General features: G+C 33.1%; 2 protein-coding genes across 2 annotated transcripts; both read right to left on the bottom strand.

The window, feature by feature from the left end:
- Window positions 1-3,146: 3,146 nt before the first annotated feature.
- LOC144377537 (olfactory receptor 4F4-like) lies at window positions 3,147-4,088 on the bottom strand. Its single transcript, XM_078048979.1, has one exon. The coding sequence runs from the start codon at window positions 4,083-4,085 to the stop codon at window positions 3,147-3,149; it is 939 nt and encodes a 312-aa protein (XP_077905105.1). The 5' UTR covers window positions 4,086-4,088.
- Window positions 4,089-15,247: 11,159 nt separating this feature from the next.
- On the bottom strand, window positions 15,248-16,225 carry LOC101966008 (olfactory receptor 4K17). Its single transcript, XM_013366274.2, has one exon. The coding sequence runs from the start codon at window positions 16,196-16,198 to the stop codon at window positions 15,248-15,250; it is 951 nt and encodes a 316-aa protein (XP_013221728.2). The 5' UTR covers window positions 16,199-16,225.
- Window positions 16,226-16,487: the final 262 nt, after the last annotated feature.

A 16,487-nucleotide genomic window follows, 5' to 3' on the forward strand; every position in this document is an offset into this window, starting at 1 on the left:
CATAATGTAAAAATCTGTGAAAGGCTATTTTTATTTTCTAAATGGTTAAATCTAATAGAGACTTTAATAAACATCTATAGCTGTTGTCTCATACCTGTGGAGATCTAGTACCTGCTTAAAAGCTACAAGATCTTTGCTTCCTGTTTTATGCATATGTGTGTACACCTGTATATTATGTGTTGTTTCTACTTGGGTCCATATAACATGTACATGTATCAATTGACTTTTAGATAAATAAGTACCCAGAACTTAAGGAGCAGATTTAAATGCCTTTTCTGTTCATGTGACTTAATGAAACTTTAATGAAAAAGGTCAATTTATATTGATAAGAGTAAGGTGTCTTTAAAATTACTAACCCACACATTTTTTTAAAGTGTTCAGCCAATCAAAGTGTTGGTTTCCATAAAATATTTAAAGTACAATATCCATTGCTTTAAGTAACATTTCTTTGGCAGGAATAACTGACTTAAAGACTTTACTAGACTTCTCTGATATCTTGGTTTTCATGAGTAGCTTAAGATAGAAATGAGTAAATAGATTTAACATAAATGGAATTAATCTTCATGCATGTTTGTTAAAAGACATCTGATTTACTTGCAATGTTAAATTCTAAAACAGCAACTGCTAAATACAAACTCAAGTGCTACTGACTTGGAGATCTTGACTCATAAAAAAGAAGTGTTTTCAGAGAAATCATCGATATTTTCATTGAATTAAGACTGAATGTTCGCTATTTGAGATTTTTCTAGTGAATGTGCATATGTACATGTCTTGTAGATTAGTGTCTGTTAAGATGATTCTTATTTTAATAACAATGTGAATTATGATAAATTACTCAATGTTGCATCGTGTGACCATAATACCGGAGAAGAATAACTTAGAGGAGGGAAAGTTTATTTAAGTTCACAGTTTCAGAGATTTCATCCATAGTGAGTCACTCCATTGCTCTGAGCTCAAGCTGAGGCAGCACATGATGGTGGAAGGGAGTGGCAAAGGGAAGCTGTTCAGGACATGATGGCTGGGAAGCCATGAGTGGGGGTAGGTGGGTGGTGGAAGGGCCTCAGGGAAGATGTAACTTTCCAGAGCACAGCCCCATCTGCCCACTTCCTGCAGCCAGGCCCCACATGTCTACCTTTACCACCCAGTTGGTCCATTCAAACTTTGATGGATGGATTAGGTTACAGTTCTCACAATCTAATAATTTTACCTCCAAACATTCCTGCATTCACACAGGAGCATTTGGAGGGATGCCTCATATTCACACCATAATGTAAGAAGAACCTGTCTTTATGATTTTTTTATGTAGACTAATTTTGGAGAGTGTAACAGAAAAGCAACCAAAAATGTTTCAATTTATTGCAGGTACTATTTGAATATTGTTCTTACAATACACATTACAGGGTAAGACAAGCTGTGTTTTTCATTTTTACACTTTTCTTTCTACATATTCAGAAAACTCAAAGAATGTATTCAACAAATCAGGCTACCAGGACATATGGAGACATAAAAACACTCAGCATATGGGTAGAAAAAAGTTATTTTAAACATTGACTGATTAGAACTAAGTGGGTGAATTAGTATACCCATGAGGAAAAATTTGGGGTTACAGATGACATAGAAGCAAGTCAAACATGTTGCCAGCTTGTTCTTTAATGTTATACATAGGCTGCCATATGCTCAGATTTACAATTCACGCTGCATTATCTGAATTTTCCACAACTCATATTGCATGATCAAACAAGATCATAAATTATGTCATTTCTGACAATTTTTTTTTAATTTTGTGAGATTAGTAGAGATGTTCTGATATTTTATTCTTGGTGTGTTACTCTTTAAAATTCAGTATAAAAATAGTTATTTCTTTGTATTGTGAGTTGTGTTTTCATAAATGAATAGTTTTTGAGTCAATTGCTTTACATAAACAAAATATAAATCTGTGTTCTCTTCAGGAAATGTAACATATATTTGCATGTTCTTCAGTTATTCACAACTTGAAGATAATAATAAAGCATTAAAGGGAATAACCATTATATAACTTGATGACATGGAATAAGCAGTTAAGGATGATAAGTGAAAGGTATTTTTTTTCTACCATTTTATTTTATTTTGTTCTTTATTAAGAAAAAAATTAAGAACTGTATATATTCTATCTGTTGTTCAGAAATTTGAATTGGTCTTATAAAGAGTTCAATCATTTAATGTATAATTTAGAAAATTATAGAAAAATATTACATATTTGAGCTTTCAGAACTATTTTTTAAGTGCTAACAAGTACATACACGAATCTTAATGAATAAGTGTTTAAAGTATTTTTAATGGAAAAATTGAAATGCATACATGTTTTAAAATATGCTTACTATATAGTAACTATGTACTATCCCCTCTACTGTTACTGAAGTTTGCAAAATTAACCTGCTATGTCATACTTATTTCCCTCTGGAGATTATATTTCAAGATTTTTACAGAAAAGGTAAATAATAATTTAAACAAATTTTAATCTTTGAGACTGAGATAAACAATAGAAATAACATCAGGCTTTACTAATTTATTATTTTCTTTTATTTTGTAAACTATATTTTAATTGAGTTAATGAAACTCGACACAGAGTAAACTCCATTGTGTCCTACAAACTTTGTTGTTTTTATGTTACTCTTACTGCAGATTTCTGTTTTATTTTTTCCCTATTAATATTTTAGTGGAAACCTAGGATAAGACAAAAGTAATAATGATTGCCTTTTGAGAGGGTAAAGAAAAACTTAAAAGGAGTGTTAATTTACAAAGTAGATTTTTTAAAATGTGGTTAGGATAGTATTCAAGCCAAGTTCATTAAAATGTTATCCATCAGGAAGGAAGGATATATTTGTTGAACAAATTTTAGGTTCTTCTTTTTATTTATAAAGACATAGCAAGAGTAATTGGATAATTTTCCCATAAAAAGAAATTATTTAAATTTGGAATTTGGGGAAGTAATCCAGTGTTCTGCTAGTTGATTATTAAATGTTAAATGCCCTGAGTTATAATAACCTACATGCATAACTAGAGGCTGGAGCAATTTGTAGATATTCACTAATTCCCTGAACTTAAACCTATTTTACCTGACAATTGTGGCATCAATTTCAAGTACTTAGAGTGAGTATTCTGGGCAATTAAGTATTTCCTTTGGAACTCATATAATAGCTCCTGAATCTTTTCAAAGCCTTTTTCATCTCTTTATTCCTCAGTGTATAAATGGCTGGATTTAGGAGAGGTGTAATAACAGAGTAAAACACAGCTAGAAATTTGTCCACCCAGGTGATGCTGATTGGCCATACATAGATGAAGATGCAAGGCCCAAAGAAGAGCACCACCACTGTGATGTAGGCAGTGCACGTAGAAAGAGCTTTGGATGCACCAGTTTTAGAGCTTTGGAGGACAGTGAAAAGAATATATGTGTATGATATCAGCAACAAAATAAAGCTGGTTACAGTAACAACTCCTGTATCAATATTAATTAAAATGTTCAAATTATCAGATTCTACACAGGCTAGCTTGATCACCAGCGGTATGTCACAGAAAAAGCTGTCTATTTCCCTGGGACCACAGAAAGGCAGCTGTATAACCACAGCCATTTGGCTCATGGCATGCACAAAGCCAACAGTCCAGGATGTCAACACCATCCCAATGCACCTTTGCAGACTCATAATGGTGGAGTAGTAGAGTGGTTTGCAGATGGCCACATAACGGTCATAGGCCATGGCCACAAGAAGCACCATTTCACCCCCTCCACAAATATGCACAAAAAGAATCTGGCACATGCAACCTCCAAAAGAAATGGTCTTGTTCTCTCTCAGACAGTCTGTGATCATCTTAGGAGTGGTGATTGAGGAAAGCCACATATCAAGAAAAGACAGATTAGCTAATAAGAAATACATGGGGGAATGGAGATGAGGGTCAGTGATTATTAATATCATAATGATGATATTCCCAGAGACTATGATCAGGTAAAGCATCAAAAATATTATGAAGAGTAAGACCTCCACATTCCATGAGTGGCCAAGTCCAAGAAGCAAAAATTCTGAAACTTCAGACTGATTTCCTCCATCCATTTTATTTATCACATCCTCTAAAATAACCTGGAAAGAACAAAAGATTTTTAATTAGCAAGATTGAGAAAGGGCACTTTATATTTAGAATTTAACATTTACATTGAAATTTAACATCTAAATCTGAAATTGAAAAAAAAAATAACGAGGAAGAGAAATCTTGGCCCAAATAGCATTATCCCCCAAAGCAAAGTTAGCTAACATTCAAAGACACAGGACATGAGATGGGGTTTATATTGCAAATAACCTATTGAGAGAGTTCTTTCACAAGAAAGTAATGAAGAAAGTAGACAGCAAAGTTGAAAGGTTAGATAGTAATTATGACTTCACCTGAAAGTAGCTTCAATCCATTAAAAAAACAAAAACAAAGCTGAGCATGTTAGTAACAATCATTATACTAAATAACAAAAATGAAGTCATTTATTTTGGAAGATGACAGTAAACTTGCATTGAATTCAGCATAGTTAAAAATGATGCAAAATTACCATTTCTTCATATTAGGCATAATAATTACTTCAACCCTCCATGAAACCTCTTCTATATGACATCATAAAATTAAATTTTTAACATATACATTTAAAATAAGTTGTGAAAACCTTTATAAGAAAAGGTCTTATAATAAATACCTTGAAAGCCAAATAATGAACATGTTGGCATAATGATCTAGAGGCAAAAACAGGTGTACAATTTATCATAAATTAAAAGCTGCAACATAGTAGAATTTGTTTAGTGAACTGAATGGATTAGAAAATAATCAATGTAGATTCATGTAGAAATTTTTAACCTAAGTGGAAGGCCACTAAAAATTAGGTTTAAATTAATTTAAACTATTTTGAACTCTGAATATTTCATAAAACTTTAGGTTGTCAAAATATTGGTCTTCAATTATATCGTGGACACAAGATACCTAGGCTTTGAAATTTTAGTCTCCTGATCATGAACATCACCCAAAGTCTTATCTATTTATCTATCTATCCATCCATCCATCCATCCATCCATCCATCTAATGATATATTATTTGCAAAATGAGAATTGACTATGACTGAGTGAATGTAAACTTTCAGTAAGCACTGATTATTCATCTTTACATATAATGATGTTGCTTATATTAATCTCTAAATAAATGGACAAGACTTCATAAACTGAATGGTGGAAAATAATCACCCATTTTCCTTCCCTTTGGCATTGTTTCAGTGTGTGTCTTAATTTCCTTTTTTTAATATTTTTTTCAGTTGTCAGTGGACTTTTATTTTATTTATTTATATGTGGTGCTGAGAATTGAATACAGTGCCTCACACATGCTAGGAAAGCATTCTCCACTGAGCCAAGCCCCAGCCCATTTTAATTTCTTTTATACCTTCCAATCTATACGGTGGGGGCAAGGAGTGCATGAGTAATAAAACCCATAACATATTTTGGCAATTTTTTTCTCTTTCATTTTATTGAAAACTCAGAGACAAAGATAAAAGACAAAGATAAATAGATAAAGATAAGATAAATAGACAAAAGATAAATAGACAAAGATAAAATAAAAACAAAATTCTCCTAAATAAATGAAATAACATACATTTGCTATGGAAAAAAGGACATATAATAATAGTATTTTGCTTGAAAATAAAAATTTCTTCTTATTAAAAATGTATTTAATTTCTAAGGACAATACATTGATATGGATTATAATAGGTTTATGTCCCCTGAAAATATGAACAATCTGATCCTCATAAGTTAATTTCCTGTAGACACAAAATTTTCCAGGATAAATTTTCAAAAACTACTCTGTACCTGATAAATAAGTTACATAGGTGATAGTTAATGAAGAAAGAGTGATTCTAAATATGTTTGAGATAAAAGATGACTATGTACCTTTTTAAAGAAATTACACAGCATTTTTGTTAAAAAATCAAGTAATTGCTATTTTCTGTTAAAAAATTAAAATTGCTATCACTCAAAACAATAGTGGACTAGCTATATTACTATATTAATATTAACCAGCATTTAAGAGAATTAGAAAACTCATCATAGTTTTAATTTAGACCTGATTAAAGAAAGTCCCACTTCAATACTTGTTGACCTTATGACCTAGTATTAAATCTATTTTTTATTTCCATTTCCTTATCTCAGAAATGAGTACAATTAATTAATAAAAAATTTGTAATTATGTAAAAAAAAAACCCTTAACCATACAGAAAACCCTTAACCCTTTCAAGAACTCGGAATATGTTAATAAAGAATTACTTCCTTTCTCCATTCTTTGTGGTAAATTTTGACACAGTCCCAGTTTCAAAGCTATGGGCCACAGTTGTATTGGTGAGCTAAACACTTTCTGTAAATAAAATATATACAATTTCCTTTCTTTAAAGGCTTACTATTGACTTTTTGTCTAAACTGATACTCACCTACCTATTCAGTGACCACAGGAGATGCATATGCAACACCTCCTTGTTCTCTAGGAACATAGCAACTCATTCTGCCTTTACATTTCTTGCCCAGGAGCCATTATTCCCATCTTACAGAAACAAAGAGAATAGAGTATTCTAACAAAGTATCTTTAGAATTCTCATTTTAAAATAACTGTCATAAAAGGCCTAATGTTAGGTCTGGAATTAATTAAATTGAAAATTTAGGCAAAGGAGAAAAACTGAATTACTCTTTTAGAGAGTATTAAAAGACACCAATAAAAGAATTAATTCCTTCTAATGTAATATCCTTCCATAGGGATTTTTTAACAGAAATAGTATTAAACTGTGTGATATTTTCAATATTTGTATTTTTGCAAGCATATAATAAGACTTAGACAATTTAATATGTTGTTGCTGCGCTACACAGGGATTTTCTAGTAGCTCTTAATGCCTTCCTTTGTTTTCCAGTCTGTAGTGACCAGATTTTATGTCATTTTTCTTCAAAATTGTGATCCATTTTACTTATATATCTATGATTACTTATATATCTCTCTGATTAAAAAAAACATATATCCTCTTCAAACCCAGGGATCATTAGAACAAGGATAGCTAGAAGCAGCCCATATTGATTGGCAGGCAGAAAAAAGAATGATTTCCCTACACAGACTTGAGAGCATCACTGAGGTAGAACATCTTAGTGTTGTGTATACTATTGTTAAAACCATAGAAATTCCAGTAAGAGCAGGATAGAAGGGAAAAGTCCATGAATTGAGTTCTGGGAAGATCAGAGGCATAGTGGGCATCCTTAAAATAGACACATACAAATATTATAAGAGTTATCTTAATGGAGAAAATCAGAGAGCTGAGATAACTTACTAAATACTAGGTTTTCTCTCGCCTTCTAAAATGTTCTGATGACATCCATTGTTGGATGGAGACAGTGTCTGTGGAAGTGCTTTCCCTCAGCATGACCTATATTCACCACCTGAAGCCTTCCCTTGGGTGAAATTTTCTATTCTATGCTCTGAACAGAACATGAATCATGGAAATAATTACCTGGACATCTCTTAGGATTTTCTTCCTAAGAGTGACACCAAGTATTGTGTACTCTCAATGTCAGAACACAGAGACAAGATAAACTGCATGCAAATCAAACCAATATTAAAAATTAATAAAGTTATTCATTTGGCCAATAAATACTTGGAAGATGTCTTCTGCAATCTTGAACCATTATTCTGTCTACATAAGCACATTTAATGAAGATTTTATTTCCAATTTCCAGAGAGTTCAAACACTGAGCAGTGAGACATAACCACAAACAAAAAACCATGATATGACACAATGCCTGGACATAAGTCAAGGTAGTCTAAATAGGCAGGTAATCTTGGTCAAATGTCCTGATGTAATTCAGTTTATTCTATGATTACATGAGATACTGGCTTTTTAAACATGGACATAAAATTATTAAAATATCTCTAAGTTTTTAAAAAAGGTCATTGAAGTACGTTAAAATACCTTTAATTTCTTAGCTTTAAATGCAATTTTTGTAGGGCACTGACATATAATGAATTGTTAACATTGAAAATGTACAATTTAATAAGCATGGACACATGCATACAGTCATAAAAAGACCATCACCATCTAGAGAGCAACGTATGCCTCAGCCCCCAGAGTTCCCTTGTTCCTGGGTAACCTCTTTCGTTCTTCCACACATCCTCCCTCCAAAGAAAGTTTTCTACCAGTCTGTGAACTCAAGTAGTCTGAACTCTTATTAAATCTGACTTCTTTCTCTCTCATACTTATTTTGACATTTATCATGTCAGTGTTTGCATCAATAAAACATTTCTTTCTTTTGCGGAATGCTATTCAGCCATACATAAAGATCAGCATGTTGTCATCCATTCATCTGCTGAAGGATATTTGTGTTCTTTCCACTTTGGAGATATTACAAATTTAGCTGTTTTATACATCTATGTACAAATCTGGGAAACTTTAAGACTTCTTAACTGAGAATGTTTCTATGGTACAGGATATTCTCTAACTTGGAAAACATCTATGCAACTGCAAATTGGTGCAACCAATATGGAAAGCATTATGGAGATTTTTTAATCTCCTCCTTGATGTCTTCTGTGACCAATTGTTCATTCAGTAGCATATTGTTTAGTTTCTAGGTGATGGAGAAATTTTTATTTTTTATTTTGTCATTGACTTCCAATGTTATTCCATTATGATCTGATAAAATACATGGTAGTATCTCTACATTTTTGTATTTGCTAAGAGTTGCTTTGTGGCATATTATATGCTCTATTATAGAGAAGGATCCCATGTGCTGCTGAGAAGAACACATATTTGCTTGGTGCAGGATGAAATATTCTATATATGTCAGTTAAGTCTAAATTATTGATTGTATTATTGAGATCTATCATTTCTATATTCAACTTTTGTTTGGAAGATCTATCCAGTGGTGAGAGAGGTGTGTTAAAGTCACCCAAGATTATTGTATTGTGGTCTATTTGACTCTTGAACTTCAGAAGAGTTTGTTTGAGGAACATCACTGTTCCATAGTTTGGGGCATATTTATGATTGTTATGTCTTATTGGTGTACAGTTCCCTTGAGCAGTATGTAATGACCTTCTTTATCCCTTTTGATTAACGTTGGTTTGAAGTCTACTTTATTTGAAAGGAGGAAGGAAACCCCTACTTGCTTCCACAGTCCATGTGAGTGGTATGATTTTTCAGACTTTCACCTTCAGTCTGTGTATGTCTTTTTCTATCAGATGAGTTTCCTGGAGGCAGCATATTGTTAGGTCTTTTTTTAAAAAAAAATCCAATCTGCTAGCCTATGTCTTCTGATTAGTGAGTTTAAGCCATTAATATTCAGGGTTACTATTGAAACATGGTTTGTATTCCCAGCCATATTTGTTTAGTTTTGTTATTTAACTTGACTTGATTTTTTTATTAATTTTTCCTTTATGATACTACCTCCCTCTGCTGATTTTCATTATTGTTTTTTGTTTGATCTTCATGGAATATTTTTCCAAGAATGTTTTATAGTGACGATTTTCTAGCTGTAAATTTTTTTAACTTTTGTTTATCATGGAAGGTTTTTATTTCATCATCAAACCTAAAGCTTAATTTTGCTAGATATAAGATTCTTGTTTTGCATCCATTTTCATTCAGAGCTTGATATATGAAAGATGTATCTTGTTCTAGGATCTCCTAGCTTTCAGTGTCTGTGTTGAGAAATCTGCTGTTATCCTAATTGGTTTACCCCTATATGTAATCTGATTCCTTTCTCTCATGGCTTTTAATATTCTCTCCTTATTCTGTATGTTGGACATTTTTATTATAATGTGCTTGGTGTGGATCTGTAGTGATTTTGTACATTTGGTGTACTGTAGGCTTCTTGAAATTTGATTTTCAATTCATTCTTCATGTTTGGAAAGTTTTATGATGTTATTTTGTTGAATAGATTGTTCATTGCTTTGGTTTGGTACTCTATGCCTTCCTCTATCCCAATAACTCTTAAGTTTGATCTTTTTATGCTATCCCATATTTCTTGCATGTTCTGCTCATGATGTCTTTATCATTTTCACTAATGTGGTCTACATTCTTTTTCAAGATTATATATTTTGTCTTCATTGTCTGATGTTGTATATTCCAAGTGGTCTACTCTGTTGGTGATACTTTCATTTGAGCTTTCAATTTGGTTTATTGCGCCTTTCATTTCAAGGAACTTTTTATCTCCCTGTTAAGGTGATCTTTTTCTTCCTATATTTTTTATGCAGCTCCTTGTCAAAATGTTCTTTTGCTGCCTGTATTTGTTTTATTATATCTTCCTTGAGTTCACAGAACATTTTAATTATGTACTTCTTTAACTCCTTATCTGTCATTTCTTCTGCTTTAACGTGTATTTCTATTCTTTCAGTAATAATTTTGGCTTTTATGGAAGAGACTGTCCTTTCGGTATTGTGTGTTATAAGTATCTTCCTTGAAAATAAATTTACCAAAAGTAACTAAAATTCTTTTTTTCTCACTGTTTCATCCCATTGAGTTATGTGTCTCTTTTTATGCCACTACCATAGTTTTTTGATTCTTACTCATTTGTAGTAAATTTTGAAGTCAAGAAGTGGGATGTTGCAAGCTTTGGTCAGTTTGCTCAAGATTGCTTTGGTTCTTCAGGGTCTCTTTGGTTACACAGAAATTTTAATGTTTTTTTTCCCTCTAATTTTGTAAAATAAAAAAGTCATTGGATTTTAATCAAGATTGTGTTGAATTGATACGTATCTTTGAAGAATATGGATGTTTTAGCAATCCATGAATTCTGGGTATATTTCTATTTATTTGTATCCACTTATTGTCAACAAAAATCTTTCAGCTTTCCAGTTAAACTTACATCTACAAATTTTACATATTGTAGTCATTATAATTGTTTCATGATTTTCTTTACATTTGTATATGTGAAAACACTACTAAGTTTTATATATCAATTTTTTATTCTGCAGCACTCTTAAATTCAGCTATAAGATTGAACATTTTCTAGCTGGTGTGGTGGCACATGCTTGTAATTCCAGCAGCTTGGGACGATGAGGCAAGAGGATTGTGAGTTCAAAACCAACCTTAGGAACAGTGAAAGGCTAAGCAACTCAGTGAGACTCTATCTTTAAATAATATACAAAAAGGGGACTTGTGCTGGGGATGTGGCTCAGTGGTCAAGTGCCTCTGAGTTTAATCCCCAGTAACGAGCCCACCTCAAAGAAAAAAAAAAAATCTAACATTTTCTAGTGAAGTCTGTAGGGTTTTTTTAAATATATGATTTTATGGCATCTGAAAATTAAATAATTTGACTTCTTTCTTCCAAACATGGGCACCTTTTATTTCTTTCTCTTACCAACTCAATGAAATTTCCAGTACTGTATTTGAATGGTAGTGGTAGACTGGGCATTCTTTTCTTGTTCTTGATAAGTAAAAAGTTTTAAGCTTTTTTGCCAATCAATGAACTTGTTATATATGGCCTGATTTGTTAAAATTTTGTCCAAGAAAGCATTTTGAATTTTGTTAACTGTTTTTTCTGCATGTATTGACATGATTGTATATTAATTCTCACTTCCATTCTGTCACTATGTTGTATCCCATTTATAGATTTGCATAGGTTGAACTATCTTTTTATCTTTGAACAACTTACTTTATTATAGTGAATGGTAGATTTAATGTGCTGGTGAATTCATTTCATGAGTATTTTCATGGATATATATCTGTACTGATGTTCATCAGGAATAATAACCAGTAAGTTTCTTTTCTTTTAGTGTCGTAGTCTGGCTTGGCTAGAAGGATAATGGTGCTCTCTGAAAATGAGTTTGAAGCACTCCTTCTTGATAATTCTTTTTAGAAAAAAAGTTTGAGAAATGTTGATTTTTTTCTATTAAAGGAATTCAGCAGTGTGGGGCTGGGATTGTGGCTCAGTGGTAGAGAGCTCCCCTAGCATGGGCGGGACCCGGGTTCCATTCTCAACGCCACATAAAAATAAAAGCATTGTGTTGTGTCTATCTACACCTAAAAAATAAATAAAGATTTTTAAAAAAGAAATCAGCAATGTGGCCATCAGCTCCAGATTTTCTCTGGCAGAACATGTTCTACTACTGATTCAATCTCCTTAATTACTACTTGTCTGGTCAGATTTTCTGTTTCCTCATGGTGATTTCTAGGAATTTTCCATTTCTCATAGATAATACACTCTGTTGGATATCACTTCTTTATAGCCTTTTATTATCCTTTATATTTCTGTGCTATAATTTGTAATGTCTCCTCTTTCTGCTTTTATTTATTAGACTTTTCCCACATTTTCTTATGGTAACTCAAGGTTTCTCAAAACTCAGGTTTTTCCTTTTCAAAACTCTGAGTTTGCTGATCTTTTCCATTGTTTATCTAGTCTGTAGATTCCTCTTTGATCTTTTATTCCTTCTACAGTGTTTGAACTTATTTTGTTGTTGTTTTCTTATTCCTTTTAGGTATCACAGTAGAGTATATGAGATCTTTCTTCTTTTTTTTTTTTTTTTGATGTTTGTAGAGAATTAGATGTGACTGGGTTACTATTACTGTCCTTGATGGAGTCTGCCTGCAAACGGGATATTCTGTCAAGGTATAGATAGGTAACAGCAGACATGCTTGAAAATGAGGTGTCTGCTGTCCTTGGGAGGGCCTGCTGGAAAACAAGAGGCTCCTTCAAGGTTTAGATAAGGTAACAGTGGACATGCTTGAAAACAAGATGTCTGCTCTCCTTGGGAGGACTTGCCTGCAAACAGGATGTTCTGCCAAGTGGGCTAAGAGGGCACTGAGAAAAATTTTATTATCTGTTCTTAACAAGAGCAGAGCTCAGCATGCACCAGGCCGATAGTAGATTAGCCATGAGAAGCAGGTCACTTCTGATTAGAAAGTAAAACTTCTGTATGCTATGTTTAATTAGCTGAAAGACCTGATTTATTGCTGTTAAGGCTGCCTTCTTAGTTCACAACACTATAAAAAGATTGCTTGTATAAAGGACTTTTTTTTTTCTGCTGCTGCTTTGCTTGTTCTGCTTCTTCTTTCTTTCTCATGCTGACCTGCGAGTGAATTACTTCAACAGATGTTGTTCTTTATTGTTGTAAGCTTACTTCTTAAACTATATTTTCTCTATCACTTCAGTTATAATATGTTGTATATCCATTTTGTTATTTTTTAAGTATTTTCAAAATTTCTTTTTTGGTTGCTCCCTTGACTCACTAGTTTTTTATGTTCACAATAGTTATTTTCTAAGCAATTTTTAAGTTATATAAAATTTCTGTACTTATTTATTTCTAGTTTCATGCCATGGTGGTGAGAATAAATAGCCAATATGATTTTTATCTTAAATTAGATAGAACTTATCTTGTGGCCTAACACATGATCTATGATGATCTATCATATCTATCCTTGTATGCTTGAGAAGAACATGTATTCTGTGGATGGAATGTTGTGTATATTTATATTATACCAGTTTGTAGTGTAGGTCTGATTTTCAGTACTGGTTTTTTGTTTGTATGATATATCTAAATTGAAACATTACTATCAAAGGGATTGAAGGCTTTTATTATCATGATCTTACATTTTATCTATAGATGGAATAATTATGTATTTTAAGTTGATAAATACTTTACCTTGATTTACATTAAACATTATAATTTCACTCTATCCCTTCCCATATTTTAAGTTTTTTATGTCATAGCTTAAATCTTTTTAAATGTTATTAATCTCTTAAAAATGATTTCAACCACTCTGTAAAATTTCTATTGGGCAATTATTTTTCTGATTTTTTTAAAAATTATTTATAGATATACTGAAGTTCTGTGAGCTCCCTTAAAGCAATTTAAACTGTGTGCCTGGTAGATTATTGTTATTAATTTCCTTATATTCAGATACTGGGAAATTACTAAGATTTTTGTAGAAGTGTGTCCTCTACGTTTTTCATGCATTGTTGTCTTAAGTACACTCCTTGTATTTGCTGGAGCCCTTACCTCTCCAAGACTTCACATTCTGGCTTCAGTGGGAAAGACACTTCCCTATGTGGGAGTGCTATGGCATTGTCAGATAGGCTGAAACTACTGTGATTACCATGAGTGCCCAGCGGTATTGACTCTACTTCCCTCTATAAGTTAAATTGGTGTTGAGGAAGATTACAGGAACCTTCAGTGACTGACAGCATGGAACTTTGCAGTGATGGTGATCTAGGTCTTTATAGAGATGGCTGTTAACATCTTTCCAGACTCCTTGTGTCTTATTAAGGATGTTATGACAGAGATAAGTGCTTCTGGCCCAGCATTTGGCTTCCTGGACCACTTGAGGTGATGGTGGTATGACTGATAGATGGTGTTCTTGAGAAGCCTTGGATTGGAGGCCAGAAGCACAAGCAGTGCTTAGATGTGCATTCTCAGGAGGGGATAATAGTGATACCTAGAACAAGGCACTCCCGTTGCCCATTGGTAATGATATGTGAGGGACAGAGGCTTTTGAAGCAAATAAGGAGCTAGAGAGAAGATCTATAATGGCTCTGGATTCATGTCAGGAACTTTCTCAAAATGGTCACTAAGCTGATGTCTTGGCCACAGGGATAGACACAAAAAATATTGCTTCCAAAATCCAGGGTTTATCTTTCTGCAAAGTATAATCTGATATTTGGAGTCAGAGCATAATTTTATGGAATAGAAATACTGAGATCAGGAAGATGGTAGTAAAATGGCATTATATTAACAGCCTTAAAGACAACTATACAAACTCTCCTGTTAGTGGCTATAGAAAAATATGAGTGACTTTGATGGGGAAGGTCAATGGTCAATTCAGCTTCTGGTTTCTTAGAAGGCACAACATATAATTTGTAACTCAGACAGTATTATTGAGCAAAAGAAATCCAACATTAAGACCATACTGAGTACTGAATCACTCAAACTATACAGAAATTTATGGTATATTTCTGAAGATTGACTTTATTTTATTCTCATATAAAGTTTTATGAGTACGTCATTAAAATGTATACTATGAAATTAAAATGTGTATCTATGTAACAAGGATTATTGACAATTATTTTAAAACCACTAAAAAATTATCGATTAAATTTACATTCAAAATGTTATCATATATCTATCTTCTACAATCCTGCTGTTTTGTCTCTCTATATATGACGTAGATAAGTCTATTTCCAAAGAAAATTTTAGAGATCTGAGCAATATCCCATTTCTCTGTAATTATGCATTTAACCTAAGTATCTTCTTTAGAATGTACAAAACCTCTCCAGAGTTTCCTCATGGCTGTCTTCATTTCTTTATTTCGTAGAGTATAGATAAGTGGATTCAAGATAGGGGTGATGATGGTATAAAATACAGCAAGAAACTTATCCACAGAATGGTTGTTGAAAGGCCAGACATAGATGAAGATGCATGGACCAAAGAAGATCATCACCACTGTGATGTGAGCTGTCAGAGTGGAACGGGCTTTGGATTGCCCAGTAGAAGCATGCCTCCTGATGGTTATAAGGATCACACTGTAGGAGACAAGCAAAATGAGGAAACAACTCATGGAGAGCATGCCACTGTTAGCAACAATGACTATCTGAACAAAATATGTGTCTGTGCATGCAAGTTTGCTAACCAGAGGGAGATCACAGAAAATGCTATCCACCACATTGGGACCACAGAAGGGCAAGTTCACAACAAATGGTACCTGAAGTCCTGCATGAAGGAGACCTATTAACCAAGGAATAATTGCAAGCAAGGTACACACCTTCTTGTTCATAATGGTCATGTAGTGTAAGGGCTTACAAATGGCCACATATCTGTCAAAGGCCATGGAAACCAATAGCACCATTTCATTTCCACCCAGTAAATGAAGAAGAAATATTTGAGTGAAGCAACCAAGAAAAGAAATAGTCTTCTTGTTTTTTACCAAGTTCACGATCATTTTAGGCGTGGCAAAGGAAGCAAGGGTCATATCTACAAAAGATAGATTCCCAAGGAGGAAGTACATGGGAGTGTTCAGATTTGGGGTGAAGAAAACAGTAACTATAATGATTAAGTTACCTAAAACTGTTAACAAATAGATAATTGAAAAGAGTGGAAAGAGAAGAAACTCTATATCCTTGAAGCTTGTCAGTCCCACCAAAATGAATTCTGATACTTGAGTCTGATTTAATACTTCCATGGACTTGATCATATGGCTTGCTCACAGACGACCTGTATAGAGAAAACAGGATTACTTACACCATAGAGTTTGCTAAGTTCTGGGAAGAATGTGGAGAAAAATGTGAATACCTGCCCATTGTTGGTGGAATATAAATTAGTACAGCCAGTATGATAAACAATATGGAGATTCTTCAAGAAACTAAAAACAGAATGACCATATGATACAACTATTCTACTACTGGGTATATGTCCAAAGAAAATGAAGCCAGTATGTCAAATACACATCTGTACTCTCATGTTTATTACAGCACTATCCACAA

This window comes from Ictidomys tridecemlineatus, chromosome 5 (genome assembly GCF_052094955.1).
Source record: "Ictidomys tridecemlineatus isolate mIctTri1 chromosome 5, mIctTri1.hap1, whole genome shotgun sequence".
Classification (NCBI taxonomy): Eukaryota; Metazoa; Chordata; class Mammalia; order Rodentia; family Sciuridae; genus Ictidomys; species Ictidomys tridecemlineatus.

Excerpts from the sequence above, each read along its gene's own strand:
- LOC144377537 (XM_078048979.1), bottom strand. The coding sequence starts at position 4,085 with ATGGATGGAGGAAATCAGTCTGAAGTTTCAGAATTTTTGCTTCTTGGA.
- LOC101966008 (XM_013366274.2), bottom strand. The coding sequence starts at position 16,198 with ATGATCAAGTCCATGGAAGTATTAAATCAGACTCAAGTATCAGAATTC.